Raw genomic sequence first — 21,400 nt, forward strand, 5'->3', positions numbered from 1 at the left:
AATGAACAACTTGAGGCTTTTTCCCATTTAAATGTAGTTGGTTTAATGATAGTTTTAATTATACAACTGCTGTGCAACAGGTGTTTGTTATAAACCATCATTACATGCCATGTACATATGAATATGACACATATATTTTTCATCTATAGACTTTAAATTAAAGGAAGTTTCACAGAAACGTAATAATTTAATTGAGAATTATACAACTGAATTTACAAGTGAATAGTTTTCCTGAACTTGAGAAAAGAGTTTGTCATAGACATCTCTTGAACCTGATTAAAGCTGTTGTGGAGCCAATGCCATGTCTAGTATGAAGTAGAATAGCAACACAGAAAGAAGTAGCAAAGCCAAACAGCTTTTCAGGTGGCCATGTGTTTGATAGAAATTACCTTTCCAAACAGAATTTAGAAGATACATCTTCATACATGATTCTCTGGACTGAAGTATGCATTATTCAAGCAGATATGATTTGCTGAAAATAGTGACGGCTCTACAAGTTTGAGATTAGAATTTCAAAATATTTCCTTTGTTCATGCATAATATTCTGAGACTTGATGCATCGTTTTTATTAGTAGTACTATTAAAGATTCAGACATTCTGTGAGATGTGCATGTTTGTAGAGTGTTTTTGGAACACAACAATTTGCTAAGAAGATAATACTCTAATACATTGCAAATGCAACTGCTTGTTCCTATTTCAACTGGGAAATGAAAATGCAGTGAAACAGAATTCCATTTTGATAGCACTGATTACTCCATAGGCAGTTTAACTTTTCAAAACCAGTTTTATAACATTCACACCTGGTTATATGTCAATAGACATTTAATATGAATATGTTTTTTAGTAATCTCTCAAGAGACTTGAACACACTAACTACCATTTCAGCAATAAGTAAGTAATACCAAGTAATACACTATTAAGTCTTCAGTGAAACATGAAGTAAAAGCCCATGTATTTAACATGAAAATTTATTTACTTCCTGTAATGATATTTCAGACTACCTGAATTCTAGGTGTACTTTTATACAATGTGATTCTGAACCATCTGAACATCTGAAATATATGAATTTCTTAGTCAAAGTTCCAGGTCATTGTTATTTAAGTCATTTTTCATTAAATCCTATATTATCCTAAATACATCCAAAGTTTTTAAGAGCCATTATTGAAACGTGGGCTGTCACTTACTCTGATATATAATGAGTAAGAATGTGGCAGGTCTTTTCTCTTCTTGATTTCTGACACGTTTTCTGTTAATTTCTTTTCCTTACAGAGCTAACAACTTTGATGGGTGTAAATTAGTAACATCACAGTACTTGTAATGACACTCACTTTTAGGTGGCTCAGCTATCATCAGCTCTTAAAAAAAGATGAAACTGTTTAGTATTAAGCTATTTGTAATTATCCTTTGGTTTCCTGAACCATAAGTATGGTTGCAGGACAAGGGGGTCCTCAAACATCTACGTCTGAAATATGAAATCTGCCCTATCTGTTTTTACAAAGATTTTGTATTTTTTCAAAGCAAGCCAACAACCTAAATAAACATATATTAAAAAAAACTTCAGCGGGGGGAAGGCGACTAAGATACCATTTTACACATTGACAGAAAAAACATATCTAAATTCAACAACATGCATCATCACAATTATTTTGATAATTCATTCTCATTTTCTTTTTTCTTTGTGAATCAAAAATAGCCAGAATTTTTTACAGTACAAACATAAGTTCATCTGAAAGTAAGAGGAATTGTTTTGATTACGTAGCTGATTCTGCAAATTATGAGCTACTAAGGCAATTCCTTGACCAAATTCATTATCACAGTTTTTATATTCATTATTGTGTATTTTGATACTATGCATTTGCATACTAAACTAAAAATTTACATATTAGGAGGCAGGAGTTTTTGACAAACTTTTAAACCAGATTATTAAACTGAAATAATAAATATAAATTTCTTTGTCCAAAATGCCCTCCACATAATTTTTATACATATAGATTTATTCCAGGAAAGCATTACAAATCTAATTCGGGATCATAGAGAAAATTTCAAATGATTATTCCCTGAAATAATGTAACTTGCCTTATATCATGTTGTGCCATATGCAGTTGACTTTTCAACACCATTTTCAGAAGTGATGTTTGCTCTCATTTATTAATAAAATAAAATTTTCAGAAATAATTTAGTACACAAAACACTGGAGAGTAAGAATCAGACCTGTAAATTGAAAAGCACAGTAAATTTAAAAGTCTCAATATCCTGCAAGCTTTCTTCATTGAAGTTAGATCAATTCCATATATCCTGTCCCAATTTCAGAATTATTTTAGGGTTTTTGAGTTTTGAGACATTTGAGAGTATTGTTTCATAAAATATGACACAAGTTTTGATATCTTAGTTCATGGGTTTTTTGTTTGTTTTGCTGTTTTGTTGTGGTTTTTTGCTTATTCTGTTGTCTAAGTTTACAGGTAGAACTGAGTGAAAAGTACCCTTTTCTGCTGTGTTGGTTTGTATGTCTTGATGGAATAGGGTCATGTGTTATCTTTATTTTTTCATTGACAAGAAACTGCAATTTAAACTGAACAAACCCCAGAAAGCTTTGTCTGAATTGGCATTTCAAGATCTCAGTATTTAAGTGCATTCTAAATTTTAGTGTCAGGTTTCCACAAAATGATGAAATAGATGGTTTTCAGCTATTTCTGTAAACTATTTTACCTGTGTTTATAATGCAAATAATCTTTCAGGCTTACAGAAAGCCAAACATCTTAGTAAAGTGTCATATATTCGATATGTTTTGGATATTCCTTTTATACCAATGATTACTTCTTACAAAATACCTTAGATGTGATGTTCACTTCCTCGATTTCAGGAGCTGATGCTGTGGAAGCTCAGTGTAAGAGATTTGAAGTGAGAGCAAGTGATGGTGGCAAAGTATTGTTTTCTGCAGATGAAGATGAGATTGTCATTGGAGCAGACAGACTGAAAGTAACAGGTATGCTAATATTTAAGACTCTAAATGGATGTAAACATATATTTTTAATACCTCTAGTAGTAATTAAGCTATCAATCTTCTACAAAATTGTAATCCACTGGAGAAGAGAATGTCTTCTCATTCTCAGTGATTGTTTAACCAGCCAGAAGATACTGCATTATCTAAATATCAATTCTTCTGAAGGTAGATTTGAATTTAAACTCTGCAGGACCAGCTGTGGTACAAATCACACTTACCACTGTGTTTTGGCTTTTCTATGTTACCACTAAGCATTGTTTTTTGATGTGTTTGCCATTTGTTTAGGTAATGCTCCTTGGAAATGATAAAAAATATTCTATATGGGGACCTTTGTTTTTTCTGTATACAAAATATCAAGTCTAACTTATATATGAATTAAGATTTCATGAGGCACAGCTGAAAAACCTTGCCTTGATTTGGCTATATTAGTTTATAATTAAATAAAGGTTGCTGTAATGGTTTCACCACAGCCAGCAACTGAATCTTACACAACCACTCCTCCACCAGTGTAGATGGGGGAGAGCATTGGAAGGGTGAAAATAGAAAATAAACTCATGGGTGGAGATAAAGACAGTTCATTAGGTAAAGCAAAATCACACACACAAGCAAAGCAAAACAAGGAACTAATTCACTGCTTTCCATGGGCAGTGGGGTGTTCAGCAACCTGCAGGAAAACAGGGCTCCATCATGAATAACATGGAAAAAGAGAATCATGCTGAATCCTGCTAAGGCCAAAACTTGGTCATAGCACTACAGACCAAGAAAACTCATTTAATGCACAATTGACACAGGAGAATTCAAAGCATCTATCATAAGTTAAATAATAAAACATCTTACAAATGGTGCTATGAATTATATTCCTGCCACTGAGAAATGCATTCATAAATTTTAGATGTCTAGAGCATTATTTTTTAATCAAACATTTGGCGCCATAAGAATTAATTTTATCCAAAGATTGTGTGATACCTTTAAATTCTTCAGCAAACACTTGAGAGGTGATGAGTCCCTGTGAGCAGCATCAATCAGACTGTATTACTCCACATGGCATGATATGACTGATGAAACCTGGCAGGAAATCATAATGTCAAACATCAACCAGAACTTTTTTCTTTAGTTTATTTTTCTCAAGCTTCTGTTTTTTATTTCCATGGTGCCTTGGGGTGGATAAAGGAAAGGAATTATGGAAGAAGAAATAAAACAGAAGTTGAACGTAAAAAAGGGAAAATGAGATGTGCTTATTTGGAGATAAAGCTCTCGCATGTATTTATTTAAGGGTGGTACTACAATGAAATTATTTTCTTTTCTTCTGTAGCAATCAATATTGTCTCTTTGGATGCACTTCACTGGAAATATGTCCAATAAATAATTTATTTTGGTAATTAATTTTCAAAGTATGCCCATGGGCATTTGTAAAGTACCACAGCAATGTGGGATTTTTTGTATATTATTTTTCCCCCATTCAGAAGATGTTTTTAATGCTTGGCTTTTAAAAGCAATCTATCATAAGTCAGTCTAAGAAGTTCTTGATTAATGAAAACTTGAAAGATTAAGTTGACAGCTTCTCGCTGATTACTTTTTGTAACATTTTTATTTGTAAATTTTTATATAGGCAGCCTATTCCAAGAAGAAAGGTATAGTAGAAACAGAGTAGTAATCCAGATATCAATTTATTTCCCAGATAAGAAAAATATAGAATCAGAAGTAGTACTTTTTGGTTTAGAGATATTGCAGTTATATATTTGTATATTAAGAGTCTCTCACTTTAAAATTAGGCAATTGTGTGGTTTAGTTTAAATTTCTTATTCTTCCTTACATTGTTAATTTTGCTTTTTCTTTTAACTGCATTAGCTCTTTTCTGCTTTATTACTCAAGGAAAGAAAAAGGGATTCAAATTTTTTTGGAGAGAGCTGCTGGAATTGCAGCTGTGTATTGTCCTTTTGCACAGAGATGCCTCCTGACACCACGTTTAAAACGTTTCATAGAGCTGTGGAGGGAGGAAAGAGGAAGGCTTGATGAAGTGAGCATACTGTTAAAGAACTGGGGAAACAAGAAATAACAGGAAACACATTTTCTGGTGGCTCACAGGTTCCTTTCTGCACATGGTTAAACCTTTCTCCATGTTTTATAATCACCCTTCTGTTCCAATGGACAGCATCCATAACATCACAGAGTCTTCTGTCTCTCAGCAGCTACACAAAAAGAGCATCTGTTTGATTTTTACTGCTCTTATTTAAATCTTAATTCAAAATTGTCCACCCTTTTATTTTATTTTTTCCTTTGACTGGAATATGATCTCTGTAAGATACTCTTGTAGCAGAACTGCACTGTACCTTGTTCATGAGAGTACAAACACACATCATGAGGCAGCTTTATCCTGCCAGAGCACTTTTGAAAAAGATGAAGAATCCCTTAGGTCAGCGTCCATTTTTCTGAGACAATGCTGTAAAATAAAGTTGCATAAAAACCTTCACTGGATGGCTCTGTTGGTATAGTTTGGGTTTTTTTTTTCTTTTTTTTTTTTTTCTTAAAGCAAACTCATAGTCAGGAGCTGTATAAGAAGGATGAAGGAACCTGGAACTCACCTTGTTTTATTCAAACTGCACCTATTTTTTTTGACAATGTAAATGAGGTTTTTTCTCCTTGGTCTTGTGAGGTGGCTTTCTTGCTTAAGGCTAAATCCACATTATCAGAAATTCTCTTTCCCATTATACTTTTCTATCCAAATTTTACAACCACTTTCTTTTTCAAAAGGGTATTTCTCTCTCTATGATTTCAAAGAAGACAAGACAGTAATTTTACTTTAATTTTGTTTCCTACATGTTCCTTTGATCCATAAAATTCCTGCACTTTCCTGTAACATTCTTTATCTAAATGTGATTTTTATCTCTGACCCTTCTTCTAAGACCCATAAAAACTATACTATAATTTTTTTTTTTTGCAGGTTTACATAGCTTCTAAATAAGTTATACTTGCATGTGTGGCTTTTTATGTTTATTAATCATGCTTTAAAAAGGCAATGCAAAACTAGATTTGCAAATTAAATGAGGCAGGTTGTCAATCAGAAGCCATTACTGTACTGCAGTCAAATCCAATTATGTTTTCTAGATGTAGAAAATCAGCTATATATTTTTTTGTTAATAACCCAGTCTAAATTGTTTGGAAAATATCACTTACCTTTAAGGAAATCTAAATAATCTTGTTTTCTATTACTTTCTTAATTGCTGGATTATTTTCTTTCTCACTGCTGCATATCTGGGTGATGTAGTCTGTTTTAGCACAGCACCCAAATTCCTTTCTAGATAGAACTGAATTTTTTTATTATGATAATTAACATGTCAACAGTAATACCTTTTTCTCTAAAAAGAAATAAGGAGCTACTTAAAAACTTGTCAGTCATAGTTTTACCAAGATTTTAGTTCTGTAGAGTTCAACTGCTTCATAATTTTTGGAAACACAAATTTTTCAGATACATGAAGTCACACATCTGTATTGTATGACTGGATATAATTGGTTGAAGATCACTTTTTCCCCATATTTCAAACATAAAAATAGTTGTCACTGGGGGAATTGCAGTTATACAAGGGTTAGGACATTGTTGCAAGCAGTACTAGGGGAAACAAAGAGGCATAAAAAAAATTTGGTGGCCATTGTGACTTCCTAAGACCCTTCTTTGTCAAATAGCAGAATCATGTAGAAGAATGAAAGTCAGAAAAGGACAATAGAGTACATATTTTGGTACCTTTCTCAGATTATTAGCAGGATTTATATAGGTCAAAACTACTTTGACACCAAAACAGTGTCAGGAAAAAATGTGAAGGGCTGCAAGTATCTTTTTCATTACACTGAAGTATATGCTTACAGTGGGTTCAGTCAGGCTTTTGATCAGTCATTGACTTCACTAGATGAAAGATGAGAGCCTTGATGTTTCAAGGAAGCTTCAGAAGGTTCCAGCATACTTATATTCTGATAATATTCTAATAATAATCAGAATTAATATGCAGAGGAGTGCATCAATACTTCAGTTTTGATTTTAAGATTATGCTGCAGGACTGGGAGTCTGCAGGTAATTGAAATATAGAAAGGTCTTCCAGGGTAGTTAAAAGGAAATGATAAAATAGAAATATGGCTTATGGCTATAAAAAGGAAATATGACAGAATTATGAGGAAATATATGTGAATTGCAAATTAGGTTGGAGAAGTAGAAATAAAATATTTATAAGAAGTACTGAAATGTAGAAAAAAGCTTATTATTTGATGTACGTGATTATTACAGTAGGCTTATATCTAGTGCATTGAGAGACTGAATAGGAATTTCAGTATGAATGGAAAAGAAGATCTTGTATTTGTCATGTTCAGTGGGTGGATTGTCCTTCAGGACAGACGGAGTTTGGAGAGTGAAGTGGCATAAGCTGAAGGGAAGCACTTAATAATTTTCAAGGTGTCTTGTGGAACCAAATTATCTGACCACAGTAAAACTACTGTATTTGATGTTGCACTGAAATTTAAGCCTTTAAGCAGATATGACAAATTCTTGGTATCCTGAACACTGAATGAACCCGAATTCTTTTATCATCATCTGTCAGTAACAAAAATGCATCACACAAACAGGATTTCTGTGTTTCCTGAGTAATGAGTGCATTAATATGTACTCCAGTGATGAATAAGGTTTCTGATAAGCTTATTTAGGTCTCAAGAAAACACTTAATGTCTATTCTTGCCTTTAAGAGAGCTCTGACTGAAAGATATTATTGTGGTAGTCTAATCACTTTGACAAAACAACCTGTCAAGGCATGACTCTGGAGGTACAGCTACAGAGCTGATTACAATCACAAAGATATATATATATATATATATATATATATATATATATATCTGACTTCAACCTCTCTATGAACTTAAAGCTTTATGGGCTACAAATGGTGAGAATAAGTAAAGAACTAACCGACTAAATAAATAAATAAATTTCTTATCCAGGACATTGCCTAAATATATCTTCTATTTTAGGGTAGAATGCATCCAACCAGCTCAGATTCCAAGCGGTGTGTACTTACACCAGCCTGCAGGTGACTGTGTAGATTGCTGGATGAATACATTAACCTAAGGATAATAACAATTTATTGGCAAAAGAAAGATTTTTATTTAAAAATTTGTGGAAGGAAAAGAAGAATTGGTCTCAGAAACCTATGTAAAGAAATAAGTCTTGGTAAAAGAATTTTTTCTGAAAAGGGAATAAGCAAAAAGCAGACAAATGTGCAAACAGTTCTGTAGGAGCAGGAAAATGTGTTCAATTCTTCTACAGCCATTTCAGTGAAAAACATTAATCTGGGCTGTTCTGTAGACTGAGACATAGAAGAAGCCAGCATATAGTCAGGCAGAAGAAAGGAAAAGAAAAGGAAAAAAGAAAATCCCAAACAGCTATATAACACCCCTTCAAAATAGAGATAGAAGAAAATCATCTCCTACCTAGAGAGTCAACCTTATGATCCATACTTGCTGAATAACTTTCCTTAAATAATCTACTTTTTTCTCCCCTTTTTTCCATGTTAGCATTAGTTACAAGGGAAGACTGATTTTAATGCTTTCCTCTCCTTCTGGGCTGTAATCTATTTAAATCTATTAAATAGGGTTTATTTTTTAAAAGCTGATTCTGTTCTTGTCTGAGCTGTTCCCTTGCAGAATGCAGCCAGCAGTTTCTCAAGGTCAGTGGAGATGATTTTCCCTGTTCTGGTACAGAGCAGCATCAATCCAGAGGCTGGTTCAAACTTACCAAGTGAATCTGATTTCAGGTTAAGCCTTGAACACCAAGATTAAGCTGCTGGATATTCGTGGCCAATGTAAGAATTAACACTTTTAGGAAAAACTGCCAGTGTTTTGGCATCATATTCCTGATCATTCTTTACCCTTCCTGTTGAAGGACTGTGTAAAGTCTACAGATGAATTTAAAATAGTTCTGGTTTGAGGCATCTGAATTACATGACACCAGGCAAACCACATGAGCTAGGGAAGGGTCAAAGCTCAGTGGAAAATTGCCCCACTATTAGTAAGATAACTCTTAAATCAAACCAAAACAACTTCTTTGGAAAATACACACTAAACATTCACAAGGTTTTAATGCAGGAACCAGGTATTAATTGGGTTCAGATTTTGCAGCAACATTCTAACTGTTAAACCTGAGCTAAGCCTGACACTCACATGCCCTCAGGCTCTGTAGTTTTGAAAATGCACATTTAAATTGCAGCAGCCAGACCCATTTCTATTTTTAAGATATAGCTATTCACAGGAGGGAAAGGTGAATCATAAAACAGCTCCAACATTCCTATTTTCCTTTATTCTTTTTTGCCTTAAAGAACTTGCTTGTGGTTTATTTATGTCTGTAAGAAACAAAATCTGTTGTTGGAGATAAGGGTCAGGCTGCAGAACACTACAGGATTTCAGTTCAATAAAAAAGGGCACTTGGTTCCAAATACTCATGCTATAATGGTGACACTGCAGGCCAAAAATATTTTCTTTGTCCTGGAGCAGTATTCTCATTGGGCACTAGAAGATGAAATAATTTGGGTTTCAATTTGTAAAGCTTTCAGAATAGGAGAAATACTGCTACATTTTTGGGAGATACTGTAGGCATCTGACTTTTCCCTACAAATAATACTGATGTACCTCTTACTCTAAGACATGTCAGAGCTGCACTTCATGTTCTCTGAATTATATTAGAAACCCATAAAAAGTGGCTTTTTTATTTTTTTATCCAACCTTAAGCAAACTTTTATCCCAACTTTATGCACAAGCTAATGTATTTAGTAACACAAACTGCATGGTGAGATTACACAGGCATTTGTTATGACATACATCATACTTTACAAACCTGCATGAGCTGACTCTAAATTTAGGTGGAAAGCAGCAGAAGGCCTCTCATGAAGGTGCTGTTTGAGTCCATGGCAGTCACAGTTTGATACAAAACCTTAGTCAGAGGAAAAGTTATCATCTTGGTAGTTAACATCTTGGACTTCACTGTTTTCCCTACACCTGTTCATAAAACAGGTGTGCAGGCAAAGCTGTGAAAAATATAGATTCCAATAATGTCTGCTCTGCAATACATTTCAAATCTTATTCATAGCAGATTTCTATAAGTTAGGAATAATTTCGCACACAGGAAGCAACTCCAGAAAAAAAAAATATTTCAACCAAAAAATATGGCCTGCAGCTTTCAGCCTACATAGTGAATTTAAATTCCTATCCTCATTGTGGCTAATGATGAGTTTAAATTTCACAGTGTCTGACAGCATTAAATTCAGCACACCAAGCTACAAACATAATAAGCCATCATTCTGGCTGTAGAAAAATATCATCAGTATATATAGAATTTTGTATTTGAATTGTGTATAACAATGTGGCTTTGCTCAAGGTTCAGAAAGTATGTAAGTATGTATGTGTTATGAAGTTTAAGAAGTATAGATAGAAATGCTTAAAAATTCAGAATACATAATGTAAATTCCATAAGAGTGGTAAAAATCAAAACATATTCTATGAAAGACATGAAATTATCTGTGGTAAAAATTATCTCACAAAAATAGAATGAAGAAAAAAACCTCAAAATCCAGGCAGAAATGGATACATCTGAAAGCTATATAACTGCTCTGAGATTCAAAATAAATTATTATTTGTATTTCATGGGTATTGAAGAAAGGGCAAACAACATTTGTGGCAATGTTCACCACCAAACCAAAAAAATGAAACAGATTAGGCTTTTGATAAAGAAAAGGAATCATCTAATGCATAGGGCCCAGTGACAACATTTTGGAGCATTTGGGGGCATCTTGTTCCTTTCAAGTTCAAAAGACTTTTGACTACAGAGACAGACATCTATTAGGGAAAAAAATAAAAGAGAAAATATTAAGATGATTGTACAAAAGACAAAGAGATTGTAAGGATGACACAGTGCTGAAAAAGTAATGTGAGAAATGTTGCTGATCAGTGGGGAAGAACTTAGAATGTGAAGGTGAAAAGAAATCTTAAAATTATTTCAAATGAAAACATTCCATGCTCCAAAGCTATAGGGAAAGACAACAGCAAAACTAAATCAAATTGACTTCTAGGGGTCAATTTTCAAATCTCAAAGAAATTAAAAGTAAAACTTAAAGGTATCCCCAGAAAACGAGTTAGAAAGCATTTTGATCAAAGGTCAAGAGAGTCATGTGAAACAAGAAAATCAAATATGAAGCTGGAATGTGTAAATGGGAGTAGGCTCTGCACATTTTCTCACCTATTCCACACTAGCAAGGTCATCTTCAAAGAGCTTAATCCTGTTTGATGTACCATTGTTCAGTAAACAACTGGATAGAATCTACATCCATGAGGCTGATTAGTTGTCCAGAAGAATTATTTCTGAGGAAGAGAGAAGAAATTGGTGCTGCATAGCTTGAAGAAAAAAATCTCAAAGAGAATTTCGTATCAGTCTTGAGGCCCTGAGAAACAACCTGTTGAAAAAAAAGGGATGCTATCTGTCATTTAAAAACTGAAAGCCAAAAATAGCACCCACACTAAACAAACAAAATACCCACCCCCAGCCAATTAAAAACAACCAAAAGCCCCTCAAAACACCTCACACCAACTAATCTACAAAAAAATACTGATCTTTTAAGTGAAGCAATAGAGGAAGAGGGAAATAATTTGACTGTAGAGAATGTAGAATTTCCTTCATTTTTATTTGAAAGCTAATTGTATCATCTATTGAAGGGAAACTTGTTGGTCTTGATTTGGTTTTGAACTTAATGATCACAGAGAGGAATGAGCCTTAGAAGAGTTCAGATATTTCCTTTTTATGTCTAGTCACAAGTCAGCTAATATAAATTCAATACATTTTTTCTTTCTAATCTTAGTTCTTACTAACATATTAGATACAATCCTTTCCATTGTAGTTTTATTTATAATCTTTAAGGGTTTTTTTAAGCTATAACACATTGGTTAGAAATGAAATGTGGGCAGCACAACCAAAAATTGGAGATCAGTACATGATTTGCACCTAGGGTAATTGCTTTTGGGGTGTATTGTCAACTTCATTTTAGACTAAAATTTGGTACAGTGAGGGAAAGATAAGGAAGCTGCATAAATAAGCACACTTTGCTACAAGAAGGGATAGAATGAATGAGCTTAGCAAGGTAAAGCAATCAGAGGAAGGGTCCTCTCTTCAGAAACTCATTTGTACTGTAGCTGGTAGCCCACACTAAAACCTACATGTCCATGATTCCTGATGTTACACACTACATTCATTGCTAAACTGAACTGAATACAAATAGCATAAATTTTACTGGTTTAATATATGAAGAACACTTGCACTGATCATGACAACACTAATATCAGTACTGGGTATAGTGGGATATGATTCTTTACCTCTTCCTCCTTAGAAAGCATTAGAATTCTGTTTTATGATAACTGTTCTCTAGCACATATCTTGGTTTTCATTGAAGCTAAAAGGTTTGTAAAACATTTGAACTTTCTTTTGTGAGTATTCAAGCATTGCTAGAGAGTAGATCTGAGCACACATGTACTCAGACACACATGCATAATCATGCACAAAAACCTTCCAGTCCTTGCAGGCAGCCTTATCACTTCACAAATGTCAAAATGTCATTTAGCCCATTTCCCTTAAGTATCATCATTCTAAACCAATTTGATTCATAAAGGGTGATCAAAATGACAGTAAGTACTACAGGTTACACTAAAAGCATAATAGGGCATTTTCCTGTCCTTTATCTACATCACTGTCTGCAAAGTGTGTTGTGTTGGTCAGAGGTCTAGAAACCAGCAGCATGGAAAATTTTAAAAGTATTTGGATATCATGCCACGACCCTAGATTGTTCCAAGCTCAACAAAGATACTGGAAGTAGCCAAATACTAGGTTCACTTGAAAAATTCCTGTCCCAGCTTATGGTTGAAATGAGGTGTGACTGGTAGATGCATCCGAAAGTCTTTCCTCATCAAATATCAAACAGAGGTAGCTTTTTGAAAAGTATTTATTTTCATATCAAGCAAGCCAATTGTATTAATTTGTTTTTTTATCCTAGCAGCAGTACCAAATGATGGACTACTTTTTAGATCTGTTGTTACACTCTCAGTGTAGAGCAGAGAAAATGCAATAGATAAAGCACACTGTGCAGAAAGAGTATCTATCAACAAGTTTGTTTCATGTTTTAGCTGTCAGAACTGGTTTCAGGCTTTTTATAGTTCAATTTTTTTTCTTGTCACTGTCATTCTTGGCCTTTCCTGCCTGGTTTATATTTAGATTTACAAAGAAAGGAAAAGACAATTAGAATTTCTGAATTTGAAGTTTTAATGAAAACATTTTTTTTTTTCCTTCTTGACAGCAAATCTAACAGTGACTCAGAACAATTTCGTTTAGACAAAAAAAAATAATGCAAAAAATTATATAGATACTAAAGGAAATTTTATTGTAAAACAAGAAAAGGAACACAGGGAGTATCCTGCTGAAAAAAACCAGAATATATCGCTTACAGTGATGTCTAGAGGCCAGAGGGAGACTAAAGGACAAGGAAGATTAAATCTAAAAGAAGTATATTCCTTTGGAAGGTCTAAGAATAAAAGAATAGAGGTTTTCCCAGTCACATTCTCTTCAGTGTAAGCTGAAAGCTGCAGTGGTGAGCATCATGACAGTTTATTAAGTGGATAATAGAGAAATACTTCTTACAGTTGATCTGAAGAAAACACAAAATAAAAGATATTTTCTTATTGCCTCTTATTGCCTGTCTCTGAAACTAGAAAGGGCTTTTGTTGATAGTTGGACAAAAGAAATGTATTTTTTCTGTGTTTTTAACTTAAAAATGATAAATAAAAATCACTAATTTCATGATGACTGTCCTGGTGCCCAGGACTCAGTTTTCTATTCTGAAAATGCCTGAACATAATGTAATTAAAGAAGATGTGAATAATAGGTTTCTCTGGCAGCTGACCATACCAAATTTTCATGCAGCAGTAAAGCCTGCTTTGCTAGTTTTAGCTAGACATGCCTTGGTATGTAGCAAGGCAAAGGAAAATGTTTAAATCTTAAAAGTCTGAATTTATGATAGGTATGTGAAAGGTGAATTTATGATAGTTGTATTGCAGCAGTGATGAGAGTGTGATTTTTGAGTCTCTCCTGACTCACAAACAGTAAAAGAGCAAAGACTAGACAAAGGTTTTGCCACAAGGCTTAGAGCAGAGCTGGACTGTTGTAAGATTTGCCAAGTAATCTGAATTGTGGTCATACTCTGAGTCCTGGATACTGCTCCTTGGTGATGTAGAAGGAACTATTGAGACTGGAAATGATAAGCTACTCTGTGACCAGCTCAGTCCTATCTTGAAAATGGAGTAGTAGATCTAGCAGTAAATTACTGCCATAAACCCTCTTCCTACAGCATCTGCAAGGTATGTGGCACGTCTCTTGTGCTCCTTGCCTGAAAAACATCTGAGTCTTTGGCAAAAGATGCCAAGCTTTCAGCCAACTTTCCCACGTTTCACTATGCTTCAGTATCTTGTCCTTTCCTGCAGAAAAGGCTGTACTGAAGAAAAGATTAGTAACCCTTAAAATAGGCACGTGTTTGTTAATACAGCCATTGGTGGTTTACAGTCACTGCAGTTAACTGATTTGAAATACACCTGCTTCCATTTTGTTGCTAAATTAACTGCACAGCTTCATGGCTATGCAGACTTGAAGGTGAGAATATTAACTAACAAAATTACTGTTCCACATTCACACTTCTACTCACAGCTCAGAATTTCCATTTAAAGCTGTAATAAAGAGTTACCTAATTCCAGGTTTAAATGTGCTGTATTCATCCATGTAATTTACTTTTAAGAAAACCAGAGCATTAATAAAGAGCAGAATAGGAACTCATAACAGGTTATAATCACTACTGCTAATATCAAATAGAAACCTTTTAACAACCTTGTAAGGAATTAATGTTATAGCTTCATTTTATTTCTTGTATCTGAAAAATTAAGACTTTCAATAATTTGAGTTACTAGTATTTTTGTTAAATTTTGGTCTAATAGGCACAAAAATGTATTACATCCAAATATTCCTGGTTTTGCATTGTAAAAATGCATGAGAGGATTCGTCACAGATTTTAAATTTTGCATTTATTTAGAAGTATTTGGAAGCATTTGAAAACTTTCTAAATAGATACTATTTATTTGCATATGATGAGCTTTTACAGGGTACACAAATGCACTAATCTAAATATATATCAGATATATATATATATATCTGATTATAATTTATCAATGGCATGCTAATTCCAATACAGTAAAAGATACTATAGTACAGCTGTTTAAAAAATCTGGATAATTGTCCTGCTTCTTTGTGACCTCCTTAGCATAAATAAAACAATTTACTAAAATGTATGAATGCAGCAGTAATTATCACATACTCATAACAATTCTTCAGTATGTTACAGTAATGTCAAAGAGAACAGAAATAAATGCACATTTCCATGTGGCACAGAGAATTTGCCTTTAAAAGGTAAATATGGTACCCTATGAAGAAGTTCTAAAGATGCCAATTTCTCCATTTTGGCTACAGATAAAGTATAAGTAATCTGTGTTCCTAATTTAGACAACTAGTGTGATGGCTCAACTTAATGGACAAATTCCTGATAAATTCCTCTGATCTTTTAACGTTTCAAAATCAAACTATTTATTTATGAAATGTCACCACTGAAGGAAAAATGCCCTTTACTTTTATCAAAAGCTAATCATAAATTATTTTATTTTAGAGCTTTTTGAAGGGCTGAGCTTGATTATCTTGGAGGTCTTTTCCAACCTTAATGATTGTGTGATTCTATGAAATTGGATAGACATTCCTGGCTAGGTTTTGTGGCTGTGCAGATGTATTTTCCAGAAAGCTTTAAAATTGGAAATCATTGCTATTTGTTCTTGAAACTGTGTGAGAAAATATTTTCTCATTTTCCCATTCTGTACTTGGGACAGCCAGGTTTATGTAGCATTCCTTTACATTCCAGGGGAGTCCCCTGGTTATGAAGCTATTGACTGCTGTTTGATAGTCTTCTTATTCATGGATTCATTTGTTTTTCATCAGGGAAACAACAATTCTACTTTGAAACTCATTAACTATTCATTAGAGCATAAGTCTGAGTTCCAAAATCTAAGATTATCTACTACAACAAAGTGAAAATGTGATCTTTTTTACTTATTAAATATGAAAATAATCCCATTAAAATGCTGTCTTTTGAATGTAGACAGGGACACTTTTTTGTGTCTGATGGACTATGATGGACCCAAAATCATTTACACAATTTTAAGAAAAGTACAATTCCAGATTATGATTCATATGAAAAGATGATGAATTTTGAGGGGGAGGGTATTAGAAATTATTTACAGTGAAATCTCAATATAAGCTTTAGGTCTATTCATATATCTAGCTGTTGTAAAGTTTCAAGGAGACTGGATCAATTCAAGCAGAAAATGATTGTATTTCATCATTTTTATTGTCATGTGTATCTCTGCCATACGTAATAGGGGGAAAAAGTAACAGATATTACAGAAATTATTATGTTTTTAAAACCTCTATTCTATAAACCCCCTATATATATATATAAATTTCATCCATGTTTCGAATGTTATATTAGTTTTGAGGAACTAATCAAATTTAATGTGAGTTCTTGGCAGTTTCATTTACATTTATTGGCTTTCTCATCTCAGAGGGAGCATTAAGAATAGCCATTTCCAATTATTAATTGAATTATGTTACTGCTATTCTCAGTCTAGATTTTATTCAAATAGATTTACTTTTTCAGAAAAGTGAATCAAGTGGTAGCCAAACCTAGTTTTTGGATGTGAGCCTTCAAACAATGCTATGGATAAGAAACTGAACAGTTTCATTTGCATTGCAAGACAAGAAGTATCTCAAGTGCCCACCATTAGGAATCTATGTTTCAAATGTTTGTACTTAATAAGTTAAGATGCTATTTAAGAAGATAAATACTGACTGTTGCAATTTTGCAAGTATTTCCTGAAGTCACAATTTGCTTTGATCAAAATTTAGCTCACTGAAGATGCTGAATTTTAATTTATTGGGGAACTTGTTCTTCTTATTTAAATGAAAGGCTTAGTAGAAGTTTTGCTTTAGTAAGGCTGCTTTACTAAAGAAAATATGCAGCACAAATTAGTCATATTCGAGGGCTTTGAGTAATAAGTCTAAATCACTCCCTTTAGAATTTTCTTTTTAATAGCAACTTACCACTGAAGATTTCAATGCACATGCTTCAGTTTGTGAGTAAACAACTCCATCTAGTCAGGATATACACACACACACACACACACACACACACACACACACACATATATATATATATATATATATACATATATATGCCTCAAATATGGCCACATCAGTGTCATATATAAAACCTTCATCATTTAGCATTAGTCAGTTTTCCTTCTGAGGGAGTCTGCAAGATTGAAATTCCAGCAATCACATCAATCATATTTCCCAAAAATAACTTACTTTCATTTTAGTCATGTACACCTCCATTGCAAAAATAGTTGAATCATATTTTTTAATTCAAACACCTAGCTAAATTACACTTCAAGTAACTGAAAAAACTGGAAGTCTTGAAGAGATGCACAACCAAAATGAAGGCCAGAAGCTGCATTCCTATTCATCCCAAAATGAGCTATAATAACAGGACTTTTACAAAAGAAGGAACCAAATTTTATGTCACCTTTTAATGATCATTGGTTTACATAGTTGAATATTTCTGGGGGTTTTTTCCAGTCTGGCAGTGATTAGCTCTTCCAAGGCCTTATTGTTGAACAACAGCTTTCAAAGTTCACAAAAACCGTTTTTATCTATGCACACACGGTAAAGGAATTAGGAATTTTGTTTCTTATTGCAATTAAATTTTTAGAACATAAAAGTTCTAAACATAAAACACATAGTCTGTGTTTTTAAGGTCTCTTAAATAGTCAAAAATTTGATTATCTATCCCTCTGTGAAATGTCAATGCTTTAACTTAACTAATTAATATGCAAGAAATAAAATTGCAAGTTTCCAAAATAAATATTTTACAAACCCCTCTTTAAAGTCTGTAACTTGGTGGACAAATTGGCATTCCAACCTAGTACTTGCATAATCTCAGTAATTCTTACTTGATGTCTGAAAAACCTAGTGAAAGATCAAGGTGGTAAAACTGAGCTGTGTTCATGATATTGCAATGGCATGTAGTTTATACACATCAAAATGGTTCACAGTTCCATTCTCAGGTGATTTGTTCACATGAATGATGTGAAGGAGTGGGATAATGGTAATATGTGGGCCATTTTCCACAGCAAAATACCTTTTTAGTTTTTATTCTTGCCTTACCAACACTTCAGCCAGCATTATTTTCACAAAACAAAACAAAAAACACACTCCAAAAAGTTCCCCCTACAAACCAGCCCAAAACTAAAAAAAACCAACCCAGCTCAATCTTTTCATCCTAGTCACTTACAAAGCCACTGAAAGGTACCATTTTGTTATGTATGCTAACTATTCAGAAAGTATGAAAGGATTATTTGCTGGTTGAATAAATGGAAAAACTCCCTCAGCATGAGCATACATAAACAAATATAATCAAAAAAAAAATGCCAATGTTGCACTTACATTTTTTTATGACACTTGTCATTTCTCAAAGGCTGAATTTCAGAAACCCATAAGTTGAGAAGAAATTAGTAGTGTACACTAGTCTTTCTGAACTCTGAATGTTCCATTTCAGCAGGAATGTGTGACTGTTTTTGCTTGTAGCAAAAGGGTAATTTTGAATTGCTCTGTGTCAAAGAAGTTTTTTAAAGGTCTGGTGTTTATAAATCAGCTATGCATGAAAGGGTTTCTCTATAAATGGAACTTTTGGCCTTTTACCTGACTTGTGCTGTTTACAGAGTTTCCTCTATCAGCATATATAACAACTGGCATTCTTTGATCTGTAATTTGGCTGCACAGATAGTTCTTTCTTACTGAAGTCTACTTAACTCATTTTCTTTAACTGGAAGCTGAAGATGTGAGTAATTTTGCTCAAACTTAGTTTTGATCTTAGATCCTCTGCCCCTACTCTGTGGCCTTGTGATTATATTTCCTCTAAAAGGATTGCTTTTATAGCTATCCATTCCAACTCATGTTCCTTTGAATTCAGTTCCCTAACTACTTCCCTTAGTGCTGTACTTGAAAGAGCCTTAAGGTTCCAGCCTTTCTTTTTTTTTTTTTTTTTTTTTTTTTTTTTTATATTCCCTTTTTCTATGCATTAATCTCTCACTAGAATTTCACTCATGTCAAAGTAGGTCTTGGCTATAATTCTGTAAGTCTGGGAATGCAGCTATTAGAACATCCTCTTATTTCTGTCAAAATAAGTATTTTAACATTCTAACTTATCAAATACATAAAGTATATTTCTTTTATTTAGAAAAAAAAATGCTATGGAATTTAAATTTGATTTCATAGTTATATTTATTTAGTTATATAATTAGAAGGTATGTTCATAGTAACATTTCTTAAGAATACTGAACTACATGGTTCAACTTCTCATCAAATTACTACAGATTTCCATAAAGTAAATGGAAAAAAAAAAAGGATAATATAGTTTTTCTTCTGTATTTTTTAGTAATGCTGTTTATTATCTATTTTCTTAATCCTACTGTTTAACTGCTGGAAACATATCAGTAAATTTTGGTTGGTTAATCTTTTTCACCTTTCTTACTAAAATCAAGATAATTGAAAGTGTATACTTTTATTCCAATATGTAATAAATGGAATTAGAAATATTCTTTAACTTGTCAAAAGTTGGGGTTTTTTTAAGGATAAAGCATTTACCACAAGAACTGTTATACTTCTGATTTTGAGGCTGTATGAGAAGAAAAAAACATTGACATTGCATTTTCAAAAGCAAAATGATCATATGTGGTTTGGTTTTGGCTTTAAATATATTTTATTTAATTATATCAGTTTGTCTTTAATTCTATCTGCCTGGATTGTGAGTCTGCTTGAAAAACTTGATCTTTCTTTCAAATTTCTATTTTCTTAATGAAAAAATATCTTCTCATCTTTAAAAAAAATGATGCTGAAAGTAGGAAATACTAAAGCTGGGTTATAGCCAGCTGACTTTTAACTTTTATTGTGCCTGATATTACCTTTGGCACTTCTGATTAATTTAATGTCAAACTCATACTACAGTGAATTTTGTGCATCTTTGCATTGATAATGCCCTTTCAAATATTGCAGGCATGGTCTTCTCCTAAGTAAAGACTGAATTCTGCTCACTTATTTACATCTTCATATCCCATTGCCACCTTCAAAAATATAAAGGACCCTTGGCATTGAAAGCATTTCATTTTACTAATGAAAAAGATGAATGGAATCTGGAAACACACTCTCTGATTTTGCATATTCACCCCCCCAGATAGTTTCAATCTAAATGGGGATGAACTTTATTTTGAGTGACAAAAGGCCTGGCTATAGAGAGATGCTTGCTATTCCAGTCTTTTCAAGGAAAGAGAACCTCAAGTCATTGCCAGATTTAAAAACAGATTCTGCACAGCACATTTAGGAATAATACTAGGAAAAAAGAGATGCTGGGTTTTTTCCTCCTGTGGTTTCCCATTGCACTCATCAAACCTTGGTTATAGAAATTGGATTTTATTAAGGTTTTTTTGGGTGTTCTTCAAAGAGCAGTTGTAATATAGTTGTTTGCAGTGTTCTTTGCCAGAATATTTGTAAAGAAAATAGATTTCTGGAGATAGAAAAACGAGGATTTTAGTTTATTACTCTTCCTGTCTTCAATACTCCATGCTAGTAGACCACTTTAAAATTAAGGTTCTGGGGGGTGGAGTAGGGTTGTTTGGATTTTTTGGTTGGCTAGTTGGTCGTTTTCATTTTTGTTTTATTTTAATTAAGTTGGAGTTTAGAAAATTATTACCATGTTGAAGCTTGCTTATCTTGGTGTTTTTTGCCTCTTGCTCAGGCTGTTTTCCCTTTAAGACTAAAAAATAATGTTACCAAATTGACATTTATAACCTCATTCTGCTTTCAAATCCTGGTAAGGGTTTGAAACTAAATAAATATAATTGGTTAACTGTAAAAGTATCTAATAGCTATCTTCTTTAATATCTAGTTTCTAAAAAAGTTTAGGAAATATTTAAATATTTTAACAATTGAAAATACTTTATTATATTTTAAATTTTGCAGCAATTAGAGTGATGCCTATGTTCTGTTGAGCACTTCTTGCAGACCCACTATGAGATATTGTAGGTATATTTTTAGGTCTACTCAGAATTCAAGTCTCAGAACAAAAGAAACCTTCTGCTTGAAATATAGCAATTAATTCATGAATATTTAGTAATGAGCTATAATTATCCCAG

At 33.2% G+C, this 21,400-nt stretch overlaps 1 protein-coding gene across 2 annotated transcripts in view; it reads left to right on the forward strand.

The window, feature by feature from the left end:
* SGCZ (sarcoglycan zeta) overlaps positions 1–21,400 on the forward strand; it is a 177,369-nt gene that overhangs the window by 127,331 nt on the left and 28,638 nt on the right. For both annotated transcript variants that reach the window (XR_008840326.1, XM_056489730.1), the window contains exon 4: positions 2,861–2,983. Coding sequence is in view for 1 of the 2 variants with exons in the window: in XM_056489730.1 (XP_056345705.1) it covers positions 2,861–2,983 (123 nt within the window). In the remaining variant the exon portion in view is untranslated. The remainder of the gene's footprint in view (positions 1–2,860; positions 2,984–21,400) is intronic.

Source organism: Oenanthe melanoleuca, chromosome 4 (assembly GCF_029582105.1).
Source record: "Oenanthe melanoleuca isolate GR-GAL-2019-014 chromosome 4, OMel1.0, whole genome shotgun sequence".
Classification (NCBI taxonomy): Eukaryota; Metazoa; Chordata; class Aves; order Passeriformes; family Muscicapidae; genus Oenanthe; species Oenanthe melanoleuca.